Below are 23,657 nucleotides of genomic sequence, written 5' to 3'. Positions count from 1 at the left end.
ACACAAATGTAATTTTACAGTCACTTGCAACAAGCTGCTACTTCTGCAAAACTATGCAGCTTTTAACCAAAATCTTGCCAGTTGTAAATCCACTCCAGATGACCAAACCCATATCTAAATGCATATTCAGAATCTATTTAGAAAGTCCAGCTGCAAGGTCACAGGGATTTTGATCTGGTCCAGGTTCACAGGAGAAGGAATGATGGGAAAGTTTACAGCAAACACATGCTTTAGCTCCATTAGCAGTTGACGACTTGGACTTCTACCTGCCAATCGATTCTACAAGACAAAACATTCAGTATAACCAGTTATGCCCTTAGCTATGATAATTGGTTAGTTACACAGCGGGGGGCTATTACATTTCAAAACATTACTTGTAAAGGTAATAAGGTTCAGATCTACTCTGCATTCCATGGACAAGGTAATCCAACTGCAGAAATTATGGGAATATACTTATCAAAAGATCACAAGGTCAAACAACAGCAAGCTAATCGCAGCAGTTTTCAGCATTTCAGTTTAATAGTCACTCTGCACACTAGTCGATGCTAAGAAACATTTGGGGGGAAATCTCCAACTGACTTTTTTTTGAGAGAGAGGTGGCGGTGTGGTGGTCTTTTTACCAAAAGGAAAAATAAATCCACATGCACTGTTGAAATCACACGTATTCCCATCCATGAGCGAGATCCAGGGAGGAGATTGAATGGAAATGTGATTATGACCTGTACCTTCACTTAAAAGGCCACTACATTCAAAGATCAGCAATCCACAATTCTTCTGTTCATTAAATCACACACATGGGTTTAACCCCGTTATTCATAAACTCTAACTCATGGTAGAATAAGTTACCCCCAAAGAAGAGTGAGGCACTGATAATATATTTTAAAGATGGCATTTACATCAGAGTTGTGCAAATTTGTATTGTTGTACCATAAATTAGTTAAAATTGTTCCTAGTAGAAAAATCAAAAAGCATTTAAATGTTCAGAAGCCCAAGGAATTGGGATTTGTTAAACCACAAAAAGATGGATTGTCCTCAGTTGTATAGAACAGTGGAGAAAAAAATCAGTCATGCAGAAGAAAGCTTGCAAAGCTTTTCCCCAAAAGCCCCCTTCATTCCTCCAAACCAGTCTTAATTATTCAAAAGAAATTTAAGAGATGAGGGAATATGATCATGCAAAGAAATGTTAGATGTCTAAACATACAAAAGATCAAAAATTAGGCGTAATTACTGAACATGCCTGGTTTCAACAACTATGATTAATTAATAATAGATACCTGAATATTCTTTATAAAAGCTACAGTCACACGTTCTTCAAATTCATTCATGGGTGTATATAGGGTCAGTATTTTCACAATCTGTTAGAAAGCAAAGGGTAAAAGCAGATCAGTAGAAAAAAGTCAGGTTGAAATTCTAATTTCAAAGTAGCAATTACAGGAAGTGAACAGATGCAGCAAGTTAAAGATGAAATGGTCTTAATTCCATCAAAATGGCAGGAGTAGTTAAATTTTTGAAGCAACTGGTCAGATGTTTACTCAGCAAGGGCGGCACGGTGGCGCAGTGGTTAGTACTGCTGTCCCACGGCACCGAGGACCAGGTTTTGATCCTGGCCCCAGGTCACTGTCCGTGTGGAGTTTGCACATTCTCCCTGTGTCTGTGTGGGTCTCACCTCCACAACCCAAAATGATGTGCAGGGTAGGTGGATTGGCCACGCTAAAATTGCCCCTTAATTGGAAAAAAAATGAATTGGGTATTCTAAATTTTTTTTTCAATGTTTACTCAGTTTTAAAGGTTTTAAAACTACGCATAGTGGGATCCATCCGGAGGATGACTATAGGACAGTTGCAGCCTCAGGTGGGTAAATAAACAAGGATGACCAGCAACCATGCAATGCAAATTTCAGAAACTTTCCAGTGTATATACACATGGTTGTTGTCTGGTCATTTCTCAGAAGATGGAGAGTTGACTGATGCGGTAAATTTGACATTAGCTTCTATAACAAGGAAAGGTTTGGGGTGGAGCCTTGTCCCAGCCACTGTTTTCAGTGGGCTAGCAAATAGCAATGCTAGTGCTTGAAATTTGGCAGACTTGGCTGCCGTCTCAGACATTAGTTAACCATCTCCTTGGCTGGCACACTGGAAAACTTGCTTGTTAGGGTACCAGAACTATGCCTAGGTGAAAGGGAAATATCTGGAAAAAAAATGTTTTTAATTGACACTGACTCTTCCCAACACCAAGGTGGAGAGGCTGTTGCACCTGTTCAAATCAGCATTAAATACAGGAGGGAAGGGGAGAAGGTTCATTTCTGTAATGAGCTGGATGTTTTGGAGTCACTGTTATTGCATTAAGTTGAAATAGCTCAAGCAAACTATTGCGGGCAGCACAGTAGCACAATGGTCCAGCTTGGATCACTGTCAGTGGGAGTCTGCACGTTCTCCCCGTGTCTGCGTGGGTTTCCTCCTGTGCTCTGGTTTCCTCCCACATGTCCCGAAAAACATGCTGTTAGGTGAATTGAACATTCTGAATTCTCTCACTGTGTACCCAACAGGCACCGGAATGTGGTGGGGAGGGGCTTTTCACAGTAACTTCTTTGCAGTGTTAATGTAAGCCTACTTGAGACAATAAAGATTATTATTAGTCTTAAAGGAGTAGGCCCCTCTACTCTAGATATCCTGGACATGGACCACTGTCACCATTTTTGTTTCCCACTATTATGCAATCGTCTTTCTAATCATAAGCAATTGGTAGATTCTCATGCAAAATAACAGAATTGCTAAACAAAAAGCACTGTCCATCTAGTTTACTTCTTACTAGCGAGTAGTCCCACAATGTACAGTAATAGAGTTGCCCAAGGCAATTATCAAGTAGTTCAGAGAATTAGAACCCATAACGGAAGTCTTTGGAACAATTGGTCCAAAGTCCTCTCAGTTTATAGCAACATGCTTCACGTTACTCAATATTCTAAAAAAAATTAGATCTAATTTACATTTGAAAGTACCAATATAATCTGCTTCCATAGTCTTTACATGAACTCACCACTTTCTCACAGAAATAATTGGTGCGATCCACTGGCCATGTTGCGTTCTCCCTTGAGCGCAATGCGGCAGGTGAATGCTGGGAGAGCCTTCTCGCGGGCTTCCCAGCCACCTTCACACTTCGCAGGATTCATCCAAGGTCCGCAAAATGTCGGAGCCAGAATCCCGCCGACAAGTAGCGGGGCCAAACGGCGCACGCCGAAGCCGGTTTTCAACCAGCTTCAGCAAACTTGCTTGATATCTTCCGGCTTCCCTCGATTCTCCGGCCTCCCCAGTGAGGCCACAGCCAGGCGCCATTCAGCACTGGTCCACATAAACATGGACCAGGAGAATGGTACCCGGAAGGGTCTCCTGGGCCATTGGAGACCCCTGGGTGGTCAGGGTAAGTGCAGGGTGGCTCCCTGGTGCTTCCACTGTAAAGTTGGTATCTTGACACTGCCCAGCTGGCACTTTGGCAGTGCAAAGATGCCTGGATGGCACTGCCAAGTTGGCAGGAGCACTACCTGGCTGCCAGTGCAAGGGTGTTCAGGTGCCAGGGTGACACTGCCAAGGTCAGGGGCCAAGCCCATGGAAAGAAGGGTGGGGGATTGACAGGTAGGGATCCCAGAAGGGGGGGGCCCAGGGGCCCCCCTCTTGGGGTGTCAGATAGTGCCCATGTGTAAGGGGTGACAGTGCCCATGGGTGGGGGGTGTGGGGGACGCATAAGCCCACTTTGAGATCGGGGCACCCTTTCAAAATTTCAGCCCGATTTCGTTGTTCAGCTCCCCAGTGCTACTCAGCGAGAAACTCCCCAGGGCCCCCAAAAAATGACCAAGTGTCATTAACAGAGCCGGCGGGAAACTTCCTGAAAAAACCACCACGACTAAAGTTAGAAATTTTTCCGGAGAATCGCGCCCAATGTTTTTAAACATTAGTTTTGAATATTACACCTCAGGCACAGGCTGTCCCTCTCTGATGCCATTATTCTGGATCAGACAACGCAGCTCTTCCTGATCTATATTATGGAGTCACTTTAGAATCATAAAATTCTTATTCCAATCAGAAACTAGTCAATTTACATAATTGCACCTCATAATCCAGACCCACAATCAGCTTAATTCTAGTTGCAACTGCTGTATCAATAGTATCAAAATGAAAATGAAAAATGAAATGAAATGAAAATCGCTTATTGTCACAAGTAGGCTTCAAATGAAGTTACTTTGAAAAGCCCCTAGTCGCCACATTCCGGTACCTGTTCGGGGAGGCTGTTACGGGAATCGAACCATGCTGCTGGCCTGTTTTGGTCTGCTTTCAAAGCCAGCAATTTAACCCTGTGCTAAACAGCCCCTGTTTATATTAGTTAGAGGCCAGGTCTGTGAATATGATCTTCATGTTCGTTACACTCAGAAAGCATCATTCCAACAGCATTTTTGCTCTCTACTCAAAAGACATTCCTGTGAAACCTAGTACTTTCAAACATACAACTGAACCGAGATAGCTGTGGTTTTGCATGCTCAAAATATGAGTAAATAGAAATGTACCTGTGTCTTGGAGAGTGCTGTGCACATTGAGCAGATTACCTCAGCATCTGCATCAGTCGTCTTATTCAATTGCAAGAGTTGTGTAGCTTGAATCAGTGGCTCCAATGTCTCACGTGCACCACTCTGATGTAGACTCTTGCCTCTTAGCCAATCAGTTAGCTGACTGACATTGTTTCTGGATTGGGAAGAGGAGGAAAATGACAACTCCAAATGTTTAGGCAACCTAAGTAATAAAGACTCGCACAGCAAAGACCAAAGCACTTTTCTCAACAGTCTTGCAAATTTTATGAAAAGATAAGCACATAGTCAAATGTAAAATACTGGGAAGATCATGTCATGTGAGAGCACCTTTAAGAAATGGGTGTTTATAAATGGGTGTGTATATAAGTATCTGTAATGAGAGTACCTTTAAGAAATGGGTGTTTATTACTGCAGTGATGTCAGAGAGTGGGTGGAGCTGGGCTGTCTGTCAGCTTTTTACTTTCGTTTTAGGCTTTTTGCTGCAGGGTGTGTTTTAGTTTCGTTTTCAGAGCTGGATAGCTGCAGTCAGAGCCAGAAGGTGTATGAATCTCTCTCTGTAATCTAAAGACTGTAAATCGATCCAGGTGATTTAACACTAATAACAGTAGTGACTTTAACCTGATGTGCTTCTGATAAAGGTTTTGTTTTTAAGTCGTATGGATGTTAAAAGGAAAGCTTAAAGGATTACTTAGTATTGTAGTCTTTGGGGGTTGGATTTGAATTAATGGTTGCTAAGATGTTCACTGTATGTTTTAAAAAGGTTAACTTGAGTTCAAAGAATAAACATTGTTTTGCTTTAAAAAATACTTTTCCATTTCAGCTGTACCACACCTGTAGAGTGGGCCGTGTGCTCCCCATACCACAATCTATTAAAAGTTGTGGGTCAGGGGAACTCCATGACACACTTTGGGGTTCTCTAAACCCTGGCCCACTGAACCCACAGATCTGCTGGAATGTCAGTCTATTGTATAACATAATTGACAGTCCTGTGAAAACTTAATAACTTTGTTTTAATTTCACAAACCAACCTTGAGAGCAATGATCAGAATTTAAATTTGTATCATGTATTATGATGTCTGAAGAGGCCCAAGGTTTGATCTGTGCTTAACTGACTCACTCACAACACATAAGCACAACTTGAATGCAGCACTGATTAGAAAAATGAATACAATTCAGTGTACCTTTTCTATGTATGTAATAGTCAACACATTGGCAGATTCATAAATATGGCTTTGTACAGGATTGTACAGCTCTAGATTTTTGTTTTCCAAAGGATATAATTTCAACATGGCAAAGGAACTTCTTGCCATTTACAAAGCAAAACATGAACCAAGTTTCAAATCTAGAACTTGGAAGTGCTGATTCAGACAGATCTGCCTTTATCAAGTCATCTGCAGTCTTCCCAAAATTCTGCAAAACTCTTCCTCTAATTGCAGGTCAACACATTGCCACGTTAATAGCTAATATTATTGGATAGACAACAATTCCCTCTACATCTACAAATATGACATTTCTGAAGGATGCACTGAACTTATTTCAGATGAAAACTGAACATTAGATTTAAATATTCTGTGGACCTCTTCAGATTGTTCAGCATTAGAGATTTTGATTAACCTGCCTTTTCCACAACTAAATGAGTTTGGTTCATCAACAAAACCAGAATCATCAAAATAAACAAATAAGGTGGCACAATTATGGGATAAGATAATATGTTGGGACTGTCTTTAAATTTAGGATAAATGAAGGGAGTTGAGACCAGTTTTAGTCTGCTTGACAGTAAACCTGGGTAGTTTGATTGTTGGAGCTCAAAGGAAGGCTTAGATTGGCTTACTGAGAAGATACAAGTATTTATACTTGGAGATAAAGATAGCAGTCTCTGGATTTGCAATGAGTAGATAGAGTCTCTCAAAGTCCCAGAAAGATGTTGGGTTGCAAATAATTGTGTAAAAAGTCCATGTACTTCTGATATGAAAGAGGTAAAGAACAGTTAATCAGCCTTGTACCCAGTAGAAATGCTGATGTGTTTGATGTTGCCATTGGGAAAGAGGGCAGAGGAAGCCATTTTTGAGTTCCAATTACAATCTTCCCTACAAATTAAGGTGGTCAGCATAAAGAAGAGGCTACTTGGTTTTGCAAGTTACTACAGCTAAGTGTGGGAGGGGGGAGATGGTTTCAAGTCAAAGAGATGCATCCTGCAGCCATCGGAAGATTAGCCTGAGCATGGTTGGGGTGGAAGGTGGGGGAGAGAAACTCATCAGAACAGGTTTATTGCTGGTGGTGGAGTGAAGAAACTCTCAAAGCTGAAAAAAATGCCTGGAGGAAGTCATTAAAGTTACTACTCAGTGAAAGGGGGATACGGGGCTTCTGAAGCACTGTGGGCTGTTTTCTTTAAGGATTAGGACGGGGATAAAAGGAGAATGTTCCTCTGTAGTTTGAGGTACATGTTATCTATGAAAATGGTGTTTAGTCATGAGTGCTTTTAGTTATTTGTTAGAGTAAAAGGTTCTAGAATGGGAAATATTGACGTGTCGTTCTTTAGCTATTAACTGGAGCTTAAATGTCTTTTTATTTTTTTAAAAAGTGTTATCAATCTCTACAGGGATTATGACAAGATTTATATATTTCATTGGCAAATGACCTAGAATACCAAGGCAGTTCTGGTTGTACACCAACCTTAATATTGCTGCTGATTATGTTATTACATGGATAAAACACAATATTGGATGCCATGAACTGAAGTTATCTGTTATTCCAAATCTTTTTATTCAGCTTGAATACAATTCCTGGTAAGGCTTTTAGAGGCTAACCTGCACCATTTGTAAATGACAGTAGCCATTTTGTGTTGTTTGCCATGGAGCACAACAGGATGATCACAAAACTGCTAACCGGACTGTGGTATCAGTAACTAACAGAAAAGGTCAGATTATTAAAAATAATACCAACTGGCCATTTTAAAGACAGGTTGCACAATAGTAACAAACAGAGACAGAGCTCCAAAAGTGTTCCAATTTTGGGATTAAAATTCAGTACTGCATTTCAAAACTAAGTAACTGTTTCAACTATGCTCATGGTCATTTCAAAAGCATAGGAAAAATGGCTGGTTGGATTTTCTATATTATAGAAGTCTACCTTCACTCTGTTCCAGCAGTTCAAGTAAAACATTTCTGTTTTAATGATGGTCTTCAGCTACAAGCTGCTGCAGAATAGGTTACGTGTAGCATGCATGCACATCCAAATAAATTTACTTGAGGTAATCACATTAAAAGTTTGCTTATTTTACGACCAGCCAGAAACACCTTCATTTCCCCCCCACCCCCAATTGCATTTTTTTTCGCTCCTGGCAGCCATGGACTTGTGAGGTGATTACATCTCGCATCCGCACCATTTCCCTTCTAGTGATCAACACTATTCCACACATGCATATTGGTCAAAATGGCACACCTGATTCACATTACAAAAAGTAGTACAGGAGTAGCAGCATATTTGGTTCACTCTCTGAAGACCAAGGCAGTTCTGGTTGTACACCAACCTCAATATTGCTGCTGATTATGTTATTACATGGATAAAACACAATATTGGATGCCATGAACTGAAGTTATCTGTTATTCCAAATTAAGTCAATTGCCTTTCCGGCATTGACCAAAAATTGGACAACTATTGTGGCTTACAGCACAAACTGAGTCACCACTGTTTATTTGTCCTTTTACCATGTTGACCTGTACGGCAAAGTGTAATAATTTTTGCATTTGCTGCCAATAAAAGGATTTTACAAAATTCTAACATTAATCAGAGAAACTTTTACCTGATTTGTACTCCATTACTAAAGGAGCACACATCCCTCCTTAGAAGCAAGTTGTTCAGTGTGACTGCTGCAATTCTGTAGTAAATCTGCCGGTAAACTTGTTTAACAATTTCAGGATGCAAACCGTGTTTGGAGATGATGTTGTGGAACAGGTTTAATTGTTGAATGATTGAATTCAGTGTGTATGCAGTGTTTCCTCCAGAAAGACCTCCCATTTTCTTTCCATAGCCTGCTGGTTTTGTGATCATACTTGAAATGCATTGAATGGCATCATTTTCCAGCATTCCCGACACTGCAAGCACAGATTAAAAACAGACAATTGTAAAAAGAATCTTGTGTTTAAAACCATTGCACACTACTCTTAACCATTTTACAGTCACGGGGGTGGGATGTTTTGCGACGGTGGAGGTGGTCCGCCATTGGCTGTCAGCAGGATCTTCCAGTCCTGCTGTTGTCAAAAAGGATTCCAGTTTGTGGTAAACCACTGTTAGTATATATGTATTGTGGTAAACTGTTACTGTATTACATTTATTGTGGTAAACCACTGCCTGATGGCTCCGCATCCCCTCGGGCTCGGTATAAAGGTGGCCGACCTCCGGCCCTGACCCAGTTCGGGATCAGAGGCCAGGAGGCTTTCTGTTTAGCTTATTAAAGCCTCAGTTTCATTCACTACTTGTCTTGTGTTGATTGATGGCACATCAATTTAATAAGCTAAACTTTTAAGATGAATTCATCGCTCAAGCCTGATTGCCTGGAGCTGGACCCACAAGCAGCCGACGCCACTGCAACATTCGAGAACTGGCTACGCTGCTTCGAAGCTTACCTCGGATCTTCCACCGAAGACGTCACCGACCTAAAGCAGCAAATACTCAACGCACCGACCTCCAAAAGCAGCAAATACTCAACGCACGGGTGAGCCCGCAAGTTTTCCTTCTTATCAGAGCCGCCCTCTCGTATTCGGAGGCGATAATGCTGCTGAAGGGACAGTACGTAAAGACAGTAAACGAGGTGTATGCTAGGTACCTCCTTGCCACGCGGCGACAACGCCCCGGAGAATCACTATTCCTGCGTGCCTTGCGGGTACTCAGTCGGAACTGTGCTTGCCAGGCGGTATCGGCTGCCCAACACACGGAGCTGATGATCAGGGACGCCTATGCCGGGGGTATTAAATCCAATTACAACCACCAGCACTTGCTAGAAGGGGGTACGCTTGGCCTACCAGAGACAGTGCAGCTCTCAAACTCCCTGGAAGTGGCTTTCCAGAACATGGAGGCCTAAACCTCCGACCACGCAGCACCCTCACCCGCCATCACCCGACTCGAGTGCAGCTCAAGCCTGTGCCACGCAGCAGCCCGCCAACGCCGGAAGCCCGAAATGCTACTTTTGCGGCCAGGGTAAGCATCCCCAGACAACACTGCCCTGCACGGAACGCGACTTGCAACGGGTATGGGAGGAAGGGCCACTTCACCAAAGTCTGCCAGGCCCGACCTGTCCCTAAAGTTCCGAGGCCCAGCAGCGCTGCCTGTTGCTTGTCGGGACCTCCCCCATCTGCCGCGCCACCCACCATGTGCAACTCGTGGGCGCCGCCATCTTCGCTGCCACCGGCCATGTGCAACCCGTGGGGGCCGCCATCTTTGCTGCCACCCACCATGTGCGACCCGTGGGGGCCGCCATCTTTGCCGCCATCTTGTACTCCACCCGCCACGCACGGCCCATGGGGGCCGCCATCTTGGAACCGCTCTGCCGCCTCCCGGGACCCCTGCTCACCTGGTCGTACGCTGGCCACCGCTACCTCTGACCGGCCCACCCACCACCTTCCGAAGCTCGCCTCCATCACACTCAACCAGTCTCGACCTCGCCAACTCACAAAATCCACAATGACCGTCCAGCTCAACGGGCATGAGACGGCCTGCCTCTTCGACTCCGGGAGCACAGACCGCTTTATCCACCCAGATCCAGTAAGGCGCTGCTCCCTTCCAATTTTACCCACGACCCAGATAATCTCCCTGGCTTCCGGGTCACATTCCGTAGCAATCCAGGGGTACTGTGCCGCAGCCCTTTCAGTACAAGGCGTAGAGTACACTAACTTTAAGTTCTACGCCCTCCCCCATCTCTGCACTGCCCTATTACTGGGCCTCGACTTCCAGTGCCACCTCCAAAGCCTTACCTTAAAGTTCGGTGGACCCCTGCCCCCCTCACCATCTGTAGCCTCGCGACCGTTAAGGTCGCCCCACCCTCGCTCTTCGCTAACCTCACCCCGGACTGTAAGCCCGTCACCACTAGGAGCAGCCCCTGGAGAGCCCAAATAGTGGTCGTCAAGACTGGGGAGAAGCACCGGATGGTCATAGACTACAGTCAGACCATCAACTGGTACATGCAGCTCGATGCGTACCCCCTCCCACGCATATCTGACATGGTCAACCAGATTGCGCAGTATGGAGTCTTCTCCACAGTCGACTTGAAGTCCACGTACCACCAGCTCCCTATCCGCCCGGAGGACCGCCAATACACTGCCTTCGAGGCAGATGGCCGCCTCTACCATTTCCTCAGGATCCCCTTCGGCGTCACCAATGGGGTCTCGGTCTTCCAGCGAAAAATGGGACTGCCAGGTCTGCGCAGAGTGCAAACCACACTTCTGTCGGCCAGACAGAGCACATCTGGTAAAGGCCTCCCACCCCTTTGAGCGCCTCTGAATCGACTTCAATAGGCCCCTCCCCTCCACTGACCATAACGTGTACTTCCTCAACGTTATTGATGAGTACTTACTATTCCCTTTTGCCATCCGGTGCCCTGACATGACCTATGCCACCGTCATCAAGACCCTGCACAGTCTCTTCACTTTCTTCGGTTTCCCCACCTACATCCATAGCGATCGGGGTTCCTCCTTCATGAGCAACAAGTTGCGTCAGTTCCTGCTTAGCAAGGGCATCGCCTCAAGCAGGACGACCAGCTACAACCCCCGGGGAAACAGACAGGTGGAGAGGGAGAACGCGACGGTCTGGAAGGCCGTCCTTCTGGCCCTACGGTCTGGAAGTCTCCCAGTCTCCTGCTGGCAGGAGGTCCTTCCCGATGCGCTCCACTCCATCCGGTCGCTCCTGTGCACTGCCACCAATGAGCCCCCTCACGAACGTATGTTTGCCTTCCCTACGAAGTCCACGTCAGGGGTCTCGCTCCCATCCTGGCTGACAGTCCCAGGGCTGGCTCTCCTCCGGAAGCATGCTAAGAGTCATAAATCAGATCCCATCGTCGAGAAGGTCCTGCTCCTCCATGCCAACCCACAATATGCCTACGTGGCATATGATGGGCGGCAGGACACGGTCTCCCTCCTGGATTTGGCACCTACAGGTTCCCCAGCGACCATCACCACTACCCCGACCCTACACCGTATCCCTCCACAACTACCCGGCTGCTTCAAGATTTGGCACCCGCAGGCCCACCGGCGACCATCACCATCACCCCCGCACCGCCACCCCCTCCATCGACTCAACTACCGGGTGAAGAAGAGGACAACACGCTCCCGGACGCGCAGGTCTTGACGCCAGTGCACACACCACAGCCGGGACTGAGGCGATCACGGTGGAAGGTCAAAGCCCCCCCACAGACTCAACCTTGAAGTCCACTTCACCCCCGCTGGACTCTTTTTTTAAACAGGGGGTGAATGTGGTAAACCACTGATGTATATTATATGGTGTATACAGTATTGTGGTAAACTGTTACTGTATTACATGTATTGTGGTAAACCACTGCCTGATGGCTCCGCCTCCCCTCGGGGTCGGTATAAAGGTGGCCGACCTCCGGCCCTGTCCCAGTTCAGAATCAGAGGCCAGGAGGCTTCCTGTTTCGCTTATTAAAGCCTCAGTTTCGTTCAATACTCGTCTTATGTTGATTGATGGCACATCAACATTTAAGAACATAAAAACTAGGAGTAGATGTAGACCATCTGGCCCCTCGAGCCTGCTCCGCAATTCAATAAGATCATGGCTGATATTTTTGTGGACTCGGCTCCACTTACCCGCCCGTTCACCGTAACCTTTTATTCATTTACTGTTCAAAAATCTATCTATCTTTGTCTTAAAAACATTTAAGGAGGTAGTCTCAACTGCTTTCACTGGGCAGGGAATTCCACAGATTCACAACCCTTTGGTTGAAGAAGTTCCTCATCAACTCAGTCCTAAATTTCCTCCCCTTTATTTTGAGGCTATGCCCCCTAGTTCTAGTTTCACCCACCAGTGAAAACAACCTCCCTGCTTCTATCCTATCTATTCCCTTCATAATTTTATATGTTTCTATAAGATCCCCCCTCATTCTTCTAAATTCCAATGAGTACAGTACCAGTGTACCTGGTCTCTCCTCGTATTCTAACTTTGCACCCTCCGCTGCCGAGGTGGCTTGAAAATCCTGCCCAGGTATCTTAGGAAACGTCAGTCTGTAGAACTTTACTGATGATTGACTCAAAGCACAGACAAACTTCCAAATGTTTTCCTCATTTTTGCCACTTGCCAGTTCCCGGCTGATAATGTACAGTTTGATTCCGAATTACCCAAATTTACAAGCCAGTGGCAGAGGGAGAAAAAACTACTTCCATCATGTGGAGTGATAATTATTCCCATTGGATCCTTTATACTTCGAAGCACTATATATGTAAACAACTTAAATTTTCTTCTCCCTCCACCCTCTTTCAAAGGGGAAATTAGTTCTTTTGATCCTTTTCTGCCTTTATTTGTAGGTAAACCAACAGGATTCCTGATTTGTCAAGACAGAAATGTTGTTTCTACCTTTACCCTTCCCTTAACATTTAGTACATTTTCTATTACAAAAAGCAATAATTAGTCGCTATTGTTGAATTTTTAAAAATTCTTTCATCTGACATTCAATAGTGTTTGCAGACACTGATCGAAAAGACAGCATTCAACAGAGAAATGTCAAATGTGAATACATTTTTTTTGAAAAGCTACTTTTTCCTAACTGGCGACAATCAATTAGCACTGAATCACTTACCAATCATTTGCTGAAGTTTTCCCTCGGCGACTTTGATTAATTGGTGGTAAAGTTGAATAGCAAGGTCAGACAAAATCAGGCAATGCTGAGAAAGATCAAAATTCCTCAAGGCGTGCTTTCTTTGTTCAGGTGTGTTCATTTCTACAGAGTTCTGTAAAACAAAACAAAAAAGTTACTGGATTTCATACGGAAGAGGTTATGGTCTAGTTAGACATCTTTACATACATGCATTATTATAGAGTTAATGCATTCTGCTAAATTCTTAATGATAATAATCTTTATTGTCACAAGTAGGCTTACATTAACACTGCAATGAAGTTACTGTGAAAAGCCCCTAGTCGCCACATTCCAGCGCCTGTTTGGGTACACAGAATTCAGAATGTCCAAATTACCTAACAAGATGTCTTTTGGGACTTGTGGGAGGAAACCGGAGCACCTGGAAGAAACCCACGCAGACACAGGGAGAACATGCAGACTCTGCACAGACAGTGACCCAAGCAGGTAATCGAACCTGGGACCCTGGTGCTGTGAAACAACAGTGCTCACCACTGCGCCTTCAGTTGAGATGACGTGGGGTCGGTGTGTATATTATATTTGATGGGATATTTATCGGAGGATGGAGGATCATACCCGAAGGGTCACTCAGAAAATTGCCTCAGTTCCTTATGCAGAAACTCTAATCACTGCAATTAAACTGTACATTTGCATTGAAAATATGTATATTTGTTTTTGTAAATTCAAGGAGATATGATAACTTCATTTAAAGATAAAGTAATAACTATCTTCATAACCGTCAGTCTTTTAAAGCTTATGATTGATATTTACCCTTTCCTGATTTAATCTATCCTTTTGTGCCTTGGTGGCAACCTGCACCATGATCCTTCGCAGTGGCTTCTAGATATAAAATTAAAATACTTACCTCATCCCCACTATACTGCCTTAAGCAGACCAACAGGCGGTAAGTGTTGGATAGCCAGAATGCCACCATCTCAAAATCAGAGCTTCTCTGCCAAGTTTAAATAAAACAAGACATACAAGAATAAAAATCAGAGTCTTCAGTTTTCCATCCGCTGATCAATCAGAATAATTTAGGTCAAAATTATTTAAAGCAACAAAATCTCCATTACAACAGGTAATTCCTTGCTGGGCCAAATCCACACATAATACCAAGGGGTGTACATGTGTAGTAAGCTAAATTACTAACCACCTGATGGTTAGGTGAACATGTTGCCCTAATTTTCAGTTGTGATCCAGTTGCCACACTCTTGCCTCCAAATCAGAAGTTATGGGTCCACATCCCACTTCAGAGAAATGAGCATAATCGTGTCTACACATTCCTGTGCAATATTGAATTGGCGTCTCTGAGACGTTAAAACCATGCTCCCATTTGCTCATTTGGATGCAAAAATCTCAGGTTAGTATTCCAAAGATTATCAGGAGAATGGATGAATAATGGGGCACTGGTTGGGGGGGGGGGGTTTGAAGTTTAGGTAGCACATTTCAGTACCTCCCTATTTCACAGAGCCTTTTACAGCCAGTAATGAATGCAGCAGCCAATTTGCACACATCAAGCTCTCACAAACAGCAATGAAATAAAATGACTAGATAATCTGTTGCAGGTGTTGATAGAGGGATAAATATAGACTAGGAGGACATCTGGAGAACTCCACTGCTCTTTGGGTGGATGCGATGAATCCAACAGCACTTTTCAGAGGGCAGATGGAGCTGGGGTCTCAGTTTAACATCTCTTTGGAAGACCGGAGATATTCCAACAATAAGCAGAAAATGCTGGAAAGGCTCAGCAGTTGTGGCAACATCCATGGACACAGAAACGAGAGTTAGTGTTTCGAGTCTGCATGACTTTCAGAGTTAAAGAAGAAAAAAATGTGATGGATTATGTACTGTACAAGAGGGGAGGGGTGGAGCAAAGGAGGTCAGTGATGGGTGGGAACTAAGCGAGATTGCAGAGGTATGTAGGGCACAAGACAGAGGAAGTGTTAATGGCAATGTGATGGTGAGAGGTGCTGGTGATATAACAAAGGTCACTGTTCAGTGAAAGCAAAACTTAATAATGAGTGACAGATGGCCCTGTGCGGGAGAGGGGTGGACTTAATAATGAGTAACAGATGGCTCTGTGGGGGAGGGGGGTGGGACAGGAAGGTTTTCATTGGGTAAAACATTTGAATAAAAGTTATCCCAGTTTCACGGCCAACATTCTCCCCTCAACCACCACTCTGGATAAAGGCCACTAACCTTCTCTTGGGACACTATATGTAATTTGGCTTGTGTTTACCTGTACTAACAATGGCCATTAATTGAAAATACTGCTTCTAAAGGTCCAGAAGATGTGATGAGCAGTAAATAATTGTAACTTTTAAATTATTTATAACCTTGGAATGTATTCATTCCTAATAATGGAACATACGGGTTGTTCGAAAAGGCGGTGTAGGAGATTCCGATCTAGGTTTCCCCACACGTAGGTGGTGTAATTTCGAAATATGTATTTAAAAGCCAGAAAGCCTCAGCCTACTCAACAGGCTAAAGTGAGAGTCACAATTCTTCCCTGGAGTGCAGATTAAAAAGGGGAGTATTCAATCCAGTTTAACTATGCAACCCCGGAGGTCTGACAGCATCTCACTGGTTAACTGCCAACCATGGAAGAGGGAGGGACATGACACATGAAAAGACATCTTAAGACCACAATAAATAAGCACACAAGAACCACATCTCAATTCTGGAATAGTTCAATTTTTATTCCTACCTTTAGGACCTTTTTAATACCATTAAGCATGGCTGTAAACAGGGAATGGGCTCTCTGTTCATCATTTGTGTAATCTGCATGCCTGATGCACATGAAGAAAATGAAGGCTGGAAGTGTTGGTTGCGCACTTAATGCATCAGATTGTGGTTTGAGATCTAAAAATAAATTAATACACCAGTCACCATAAAATTACCTGTAGGATATTAAAATATATTGGCCCAAATTTTGCTGTCAAAGCAATAGTGCTCACCTTTGTGCACAAATCTCACAGCGACGTCAGGCGAGGGCAGACAAGTGATTTAATGCATAAATAAACAGTTGCTTTTAGAGATGTGCCACTACCTCACCATTAGATTCACAAAAGAAGGGGTGGCACAGTGGTTAGCACTGCTGCCTCACGGCACCGAGGACCCGGGTTCGATCTCGGCCCCGAGTCACTGTCCGTATGGAGTTTGCATATTCTCCCCATGCCTGCATGAATCTTCCATTCTTCTAAACTCCAATGGGTAAAGGCCCAACCTATTCAACCTTTCTTCATAAGATAAGCCTTTGAACCTCAGGAATGAGTCAAGTGAACTATCTCTGAACTGCTAACACAATTTTATCCTTTTTCAAATAAATCTACTAGAATTCTTCGAGGATGTAACGAGTAAAGTTGATGATGGGGGCCAGTGGATATAGTTTATTTGGAGTTCAGAATACTTTCGACAAGGTCCCATATGAGATTAGCATGTAAAATTAAAGCGCATGAGATTGGGGTTAGTGTATCGAGGTGGATAGAAAACTGGTTGGCAGAAAGGAAACAAAGAAAGAATAAACAAGTCTTTTTCCAAGTGGCAGGCAGTCACTAGTGGGTACCGCAGGGATCGGTGCTAGGACTCCAGCTATTCAAAAGTATATTAATGATTTAGATGAGGGAATTAAATGTAATATCTCCAAATATGCATATGATACAAAGCTGGAAAGGGGGGGGGGGGGTGAGCTGTGAGGAGGATGCAGAGATGCTTCAGTGTGATTTGGACACGTTGAGTGGAAAACCCATGGCCAGTGCAGTATAATGTGGATAAATGTGAGGTTGTCCACTTTGGTAGAAAAAAAACCAGGAAGGCAGATTGTTATCCTAATGGCTATAAATTGGGAGTGGGGAATGTGCAACGAGACCTGGCTGCCCTTGTACACCAGTTGCCGAAAGTAAGAGTGCAGGTGCAGCAGGTGGTGAAAAAGGCAAAGGTATTTAGCCTTCATAGCAGGATTAGATTAGAGGAGAAGGGATGTCTTGCTGCAGTTATACAGGGCCATGGTGAGGAACACACCTGGAATATTGTGTGCAGTCTTGATCTTGGTCTCCTTAGCAGAGGAAGGAGGTTTTTGTTATGGAGGGACTGCAGTGAAGGTCTGCCAGACTGACATACGAGGAGAGATTGTGTCAATTAGGATTATATTCACTGGAGCTCAAAGGAATGAGGGGATCTAAGAACGAAGGGGATCACATAAATCTATAAGATTCTAATAGGACTAGACGGGGTAGATGCAAGAAGGATGTTCCCAATGGTGCTAGAGTCCAGAATCAGGAGTCATAGCCTAAGGATGCAGGGTAAACCATTTAGGACTGAGGAGAAAATGTCTTCACCCAGAGTGTTGAGCCTGTGGCATTCACTACAACAGAAAGCAGTTGAGGCCAAACATTGTAGATATTCAAGAAGGAGTTAGATATAACTCTTGGGCTAAAGAGATCAAAGGATATGACGGGGAGGGGAGGGCCTGAAAGAGTGAGAATAGATTACTGAGTTGGATGAACAGCTCAATGATCAGAATGAATAGCAGAGCAGGCTCGAAGGGCCAAATGGTCTCCTCCTGTTCCCATTTTCTATGTTTCTATGCAAGCAAAATTGCATGAAGTTCTCACCGACGTCCTGTACAGCTGGAGTAAAACCTCCCTACTTTTATATTGCATTCCCCTTAATGATCCGTTTGCCTTCCAGATCACTTGCCGTACCACCACACTAACCTTTTGTGATTCATACCAGGATACCCAGATCGTTCTGTACCACAAAGTTCTGCAATCTTCCCTATTTAAATAGTATACTGCTCTTGCATTCTAGTTCACAGTGCAGACACCTTTTTATCTTGTCAACTCCCATCACAAATAATTTTCATTCCTTGAACAGGTACAGCAGATTAATGTTAAAACCTCAACAATTTTTACACATTGTAAAGAAAAATCTGGAGCCAATATCCTTCTGGACACTATTTAAACTCAAGCCTGGGAGATGAAAGAAAGTACAGTAAATCAGCCAGTCACACATGATCAGCTTTGTAAATACTCTTCCATATCATTTATCAAACAGAATGTGGGATACAGACTGGGATACATGGCAGAGTGTCACGAGCCCAGGCTTTGACAGAGCTATTGTCACCCCCACCACTCCCCAGCCCCCACCTTTCTATCAGGGATGGAATCTCCCAAGGATTTGATCCAGACAGAAATTTAACTATTTGCTGGTAGTGATTAAAAGTCACAGTAATCCAAAACAGGAAATGTTCATTTTTAATCTCAGTAAAAAGACAATGCACATCAGATCCACCAAGACAAAAACTGATATCACCACAGAGTCCTACCAGCAGGTACTCGAGTTTAATGAAATAACAATATTTTCCGATTAGTGTTGACATTTTTTTCAGGCTTCTGAAAAAATTACGACAAAAACGATTGCATGGTGGGTCTGAATATGACACACAAAAATAATACCACGAGATAAAAGGCCACCTCAGCCAACCAGATGTTTCGTATTCATGAACCCCATACGAAACCCCGTTCCTAAAGGGTGGGGGGGGGGGGGGGGGGGGGGGGGGGAGAAATGGCAAGAAAAGCTGTCCGACTCCAGTTTCCTCATGGGCCTGGAGCAGGAGTGCTCTTCTGGGCCACATGAGGAATCTTGAGCAACTACTCTCCAGTCCCACTCTCTGACGAGAATCTGCTGCATTTACCAGGAGCATTTACCTTGTGGCGTGGGCCTTTTCACGGAGCCTCTGGCTTTACTCCTACTTAGCAATCATTTTTAGAGGGAGAGTCAGAAAGCAGCATGTTAATGAAAGCAAACTGTTGGAATCTTTTGCGTAATGGTTTCCTAACAGGCCAAACACTCAATTAGACCATCCCCCCTGAGAAAAGAATCCTGAAAATGACTAAGTAGGCTACACATCGAGTTAGAAAGATCTGCAGGTATAAAAAATTCATTGGCATTCCAGAAAGAGACCCTGCAATGCAGTCAGCTATTAAGTATCTCATCTTACCAGTGATGAGGTTCCTTATTAAGTAAGCTTCATCTTCTTTTCTGCATTCTAACATTCCCTGGAAATCCTTAGGTTTCCATGGGATGGAAGGTACCTTAGGTAGTTCATCCACCTTAAAGTCTGCTCTGTACGTCGGCATCCCTAGTGAGCAAGAGAGATCAAAAGATAAACCACAGACACAGATTCCCTAATGCCAACTGCAGCGAGAAGAGGACTTTAAGACAAACACCAATCTATGCTCTGATTAATTACAATCTTCCAGTTGCTAAATATTTTGGATATTACAACCCGAACTAAATAACTGCAGCTAAACAATTAAGGGTTTTGCTGCAACTGTGGCAAAGGATTTCATGAGCACATTTAATTGCACAATCCTTACACACTATACAAAATTTAGCACAAAAGTGCACGTCCTCTCAATTACATGCAAAATTGGCAGATACTTTTGACAAAAAACAAAATTGTGGAATCATTTTACAGCAGCCACAGAATTTGAATCCGACTGGATTATTTAAACCCAACAAGCCTGGTTTTTTTTTTGTGGTGTGTGGGAAGAGAGAAGAGGCATGCTGGGGGAAAAATGCAGGACAATTAACAGACGGAAACAGAGTCGAGTTAGTTTGAAACTTCAAAAAGGAATGAATTAAGCTGGAAAAGTGAACTACAAAATAATATAATAGCTCAAGCATATAGAGATTGCAGCCAATTGGTCGAGGAGCAGTTTGGTACTGCCACTGCGAAGAACATTATACAATTGGCAACTTCGCATTCAAAGAAAATCGCTTAACGAGCTCAGGGTTGGATTTGATAATCTGACACGTTTTCAAGGTGGAAAAATAATTCTTCAGCTAAAACAATTTTGTTAAAGATTTTTTGTTCATTATGGTGGGCTCACTATCAGAAATGTGTCTGTAGATTAGGGCCATACTTAGCTGGAGTAAATAAACTCCCCCCGGTGAAGTAGAATGATCTAAAATACAGCATCTAAGATAAAGACAGAAAAGACCCAAAAAGTATATTTTCATTCAAAAATGTTAAATCACAATGAAACATACTTGACTCCTTCATGGATTTTAACTGTTTCTCCAGTTTATTTACAGTCCCTTCCTGCTTCTCAATTTGTTCCATTAGATCCTACAGAAAACAAAAGTGCTTAAATTGAGGCTGAAACAGCTGCATTAGTGCATTAATTGATCAAGGATTTTTTCCATCGAGAACAGCAAAAGTGATAAAGAAAAATTGAAACCTTAAACAGTAACTAATTTAGTTCACGAGCCTTTAACATGCATACTAAATTAATTGTTCAAAGACTTAACACGCCATCCATCCCATAAAATGATCTACTGACACTGTCGCAAGAGGCCAATGAGTGAAGACGCTTTGTTTGACTGAAAGCACAGTAATAGTGTACTTCCAGAAAAGTGAAACATGTGCAACTGCCTAGTTAGTCCAACTTGGCAAACAATGGAATTGATTGGAAACAACAATGAGCATCGATATGCTTACTATCATTTTTATAATGGTATAAAAGTACCACACAAGGGATTGTATGAACACATTGGGTGCGATCGAGTGACAGCACAACAGGCCAGTAGGTGACAGAAGCCTCCCCTGGGTGTCCCAGAAGCCTTTACGCCTTGCAGGATATACCCAAGTCCTGAGGCGTCAAAATCAGAATCCCACCCAAAAGGGGCGTGACCAAACAACACACCTACCTAGGATTTTAAACCTACATAGGCGTGCTTACCCGGGATCTACCAGCCTCCCCAGAGAGGCATTAGACGGGCGCCGCTCAGTACTGGTCCGCACAAACATGGGCCAGGTAGAACGGCACCTTGTGGATCTCCCAGGTTATTGGAGGCTTCCTGGCCCTCCCCTAAAGTGCAGACATTGGCACTGTCCAGGTGGCAATACCAAGCTGGCAGAAGCACTGACAGGGTGGCAATGCAAGGGTTCCCAGGTGTCAGGGTGGCACTGCCAAGGGTCAGGGCCCAAGGGGGGCCATGACCATGAAAGGAGGGGGTATGAAGGGTGGAGGGGTGGAGGGTAGGCACCTGTAAGGGGGTGTGGGGTAATGCCCATGTATGTGGGGTGTGGTATTGCCCCTGGGTAGGGGTACAAACTCACTTCAAGATCAGGCCACCATTTTGAAAGTGTGCCCCGATCTCAGTTCAGCTCCCCAGTGCTGAAAAAAATTCTAAGTGTAGGTTAAACTGGTGACAAAACTCCCCGGGGCCCAAAAGGTGATTAAGTGTTGTTTGATAGCAGTAGGGAACTCACCAGCCGAGCAGATGGGAAGCTCCCTGCAAAATCCACCACAAATGAACTTAGAAATTTTTTCCGTTAAATTCCACCCATTGGGTATTAATTTTAGGTTAAGCACGTAAGAACATATGTACATGGATAGGAAACTGGACATCAGCAGCAGAGTTGTACATGGCCAAAGTGAAATGGAGACTGGATCACATGATACTTCTCTTCTGGTGATGGCATGCTGCTATCCCTTAAAAGGCATATGACCCTTCCTGCCTGATTAACCTGGCTCCACGATATACCCAAACTTTCAGAAAGCTTCCAATAAAATTGCACATGAAAAGGTTTTAGACAAGCTCGAGGGTGGTGGATTTCCCCCCATAAGGTTTGGAGGTGCACAAAGTATTGGCTAAAATTAACTGAAATCGGGTAGGTGATAAATGTCAGGTTGAGACAACAGATGTAATAGCGTCTCTCAGGAATCTTTGTTTGGGTTCCAGGTGTCCCTGATCCACATGAGCTGGATTCAGTAAAATAAAATGAGGAAAGGGTCTGGCAAGCGCTCCAGCTTCCAGAGGACCCCTTATGCACCAAAAGCAACATATTAAGTAGATTAGGAAAAAAATATTCTTGAGCACAACTTTCAAGTTACAAGTTCTCTTGTTTTGCAGTAATTTAAATTAGCGAAGGCAACGTCACTCAGTATGTGAAGAAACACATCACAGACAGTGATTATCAGGAATGGTTTTACATGGAATATTTTAGCTGCTTCAATTGGGGTTTAGGGTGGGATTGTTCACTGAAAGAATATGCCAATTTTCCAGATGGCGTTTTGATAATCCACAGGTAATGAGACTGTGGTTCCACCAGTGTTAATGATGTCCAGTATGGTGGTGATGGATAGCCTTGAAATGGCCCCAAAATTCCTGTACTAAGTTCAACAATTCCACTGCTGATTAGTTAATTTCTACTGCAAGCTCCCAGTGTTTCAAATTCAGATGTAATCATCCTCAACCTAAAACACTGATCCAACACTAAAAACTGGCCATTTGTTTAAAGCATATATTAAATGGTAGTACCTGAAGAACAATATCCCCAACAGGAAATGGGTAAATAGACTCCAGCCACCCCCACCCACAAATAAAGCTAGATCGAGAACTTCCCATACAAAAACAAAATCAACAAATTTCCAAAATTTCACTCATTCATGTGTTGCTTAGTCAAATTTGGAACTTGATATTACTGGTGAGCATTATAATTCCTGCTAAAGGCAATTTAAGTTCAACAGCATATGGGCTAGGATAATTAAGAAACCAGAAATAAGCCACTGTGCATCACTGAAAGAGCTAAATTTTGAGTAGCAAATTTAAGCCTGCATCGTGGCTTCTATATAATAGAGGCAAACAGAAATAGTATGTTGGATTCTTGCATTAGATTCAGAATGGTGGGGTGGCATGGTGGCACAGTGGTTAGCACTGCTGCCTACGACGCTGAGGACCGAGGTTCAATCCTGGCCCTGGGTCACTGTCCATGTGGAGATTGCACATTCTCCCCATGTCTGCATGGATTTCACCCCCCACAACCCAAAGGTGTGCAGGTTAGATGACGGGCCATACTCTTACGTTTTTTTTTAATAGATTCAGAATGGTGATAAACGGTGTTGTTTCAGGGGCCTCTGAGATCGGGACGTCATTTAAAAATAGCATCCCGATCTCTCGCACAACGGGAAGTTCCGGCGAGCAGAGTTTCCCACTGTACAAAACAGGGCTATTGTGGTCTGTTCAGGCCCCTTATTCAATGTGAGTCGCGTTGAATACCCATATGTTTCTTGGCACTCCGAGCGCTGGGAAACACGTGGCTAAATGCGTTCGCTAAGGGACCGTTCCCTTTTGGCAGAATTGCATCCCAAGTATCACGTTGTTTTACAATCCATTACACAACTGACAACACCTGCACATTATTGTCCAGATTAATAT

General features: G+C 43.7%; 1 protein-coding gene across 1 annotated transcript in view; it reads right to left on the bottom strand.

The window, feature by feature from the left end:
* Nucleotides 1-113: 113 nt before the first annotated feature.
* The window catches only part of LOC140395772 (unconventional myosin-Vb-like), a 156,199-nt gene continuing 132,655 nt past the window's right edge, over nucleotides 114-23,657 (bottom strand). The window contains exons 28-36 of the mRNA XM_072483929.1: nucleotides 20,484-20,562; nucleotides 19,429-19,569; nucleotides 16,135-16,289; nucleotides 14,293-14,379; nucleotides 13,374-13,524; nucleotides 8,376-8,667; nucleotides 4,553-4,727; nucleotides 1,275-1,355; nucleotides 114-279 (exon numbers count right to left, since the gene is read on the bottom strand). Of these exons, the coding sequence (XP_072340030.1) occupies nucleotides 127-279; nucleotides 1,275-1,355; nucleotides 4,553-4,727; nucleotides 8,376-8,667; nucleotides 13,374-13,524; nucleotides 14,293-14,379; nucleotides 16,135-16,289; nucleotides 19,429-19,569; nucleotides 20,484-20,562 (1,314 nt within the window). The 3' untranslated portion in view covers nucleotides 114-126. The remainder of the gene's footprint in view (nucleotides 280-1,274; nucleotides 1,356-4,552; nucleotides 4,728-8,375; nucleotides 8,668-13,373; nucleotides 13,525-14,292; nucleotides 14,380-16,134; nucleotides 16,290-19,428; nucleotides 19,570-20,483; nucleotides 20,563-23,657) is intronic.

The sequence above is a fragment of the Scyliorhinus torazame genome, chromosome 18 (genome assembly GCF_047496885.1).
Source record: "Scyliorhinus torazame isolate Kashiwa2021f chromosome 18, sScyTor2.1, whole genome shotgun sequence".
NCBI lineage: Eukaryota > Metazoa > Chordata > Chondrichthyes > Carcharhiniformes > Scyliorhinidae > Scyliorhinus > Scyliorhinus torazame.
The sequence above is the reverse complement of the archived record's forward strand: the minus strand, read 5'-3'. Positions and strand labels throughout refer to the sequence as shown.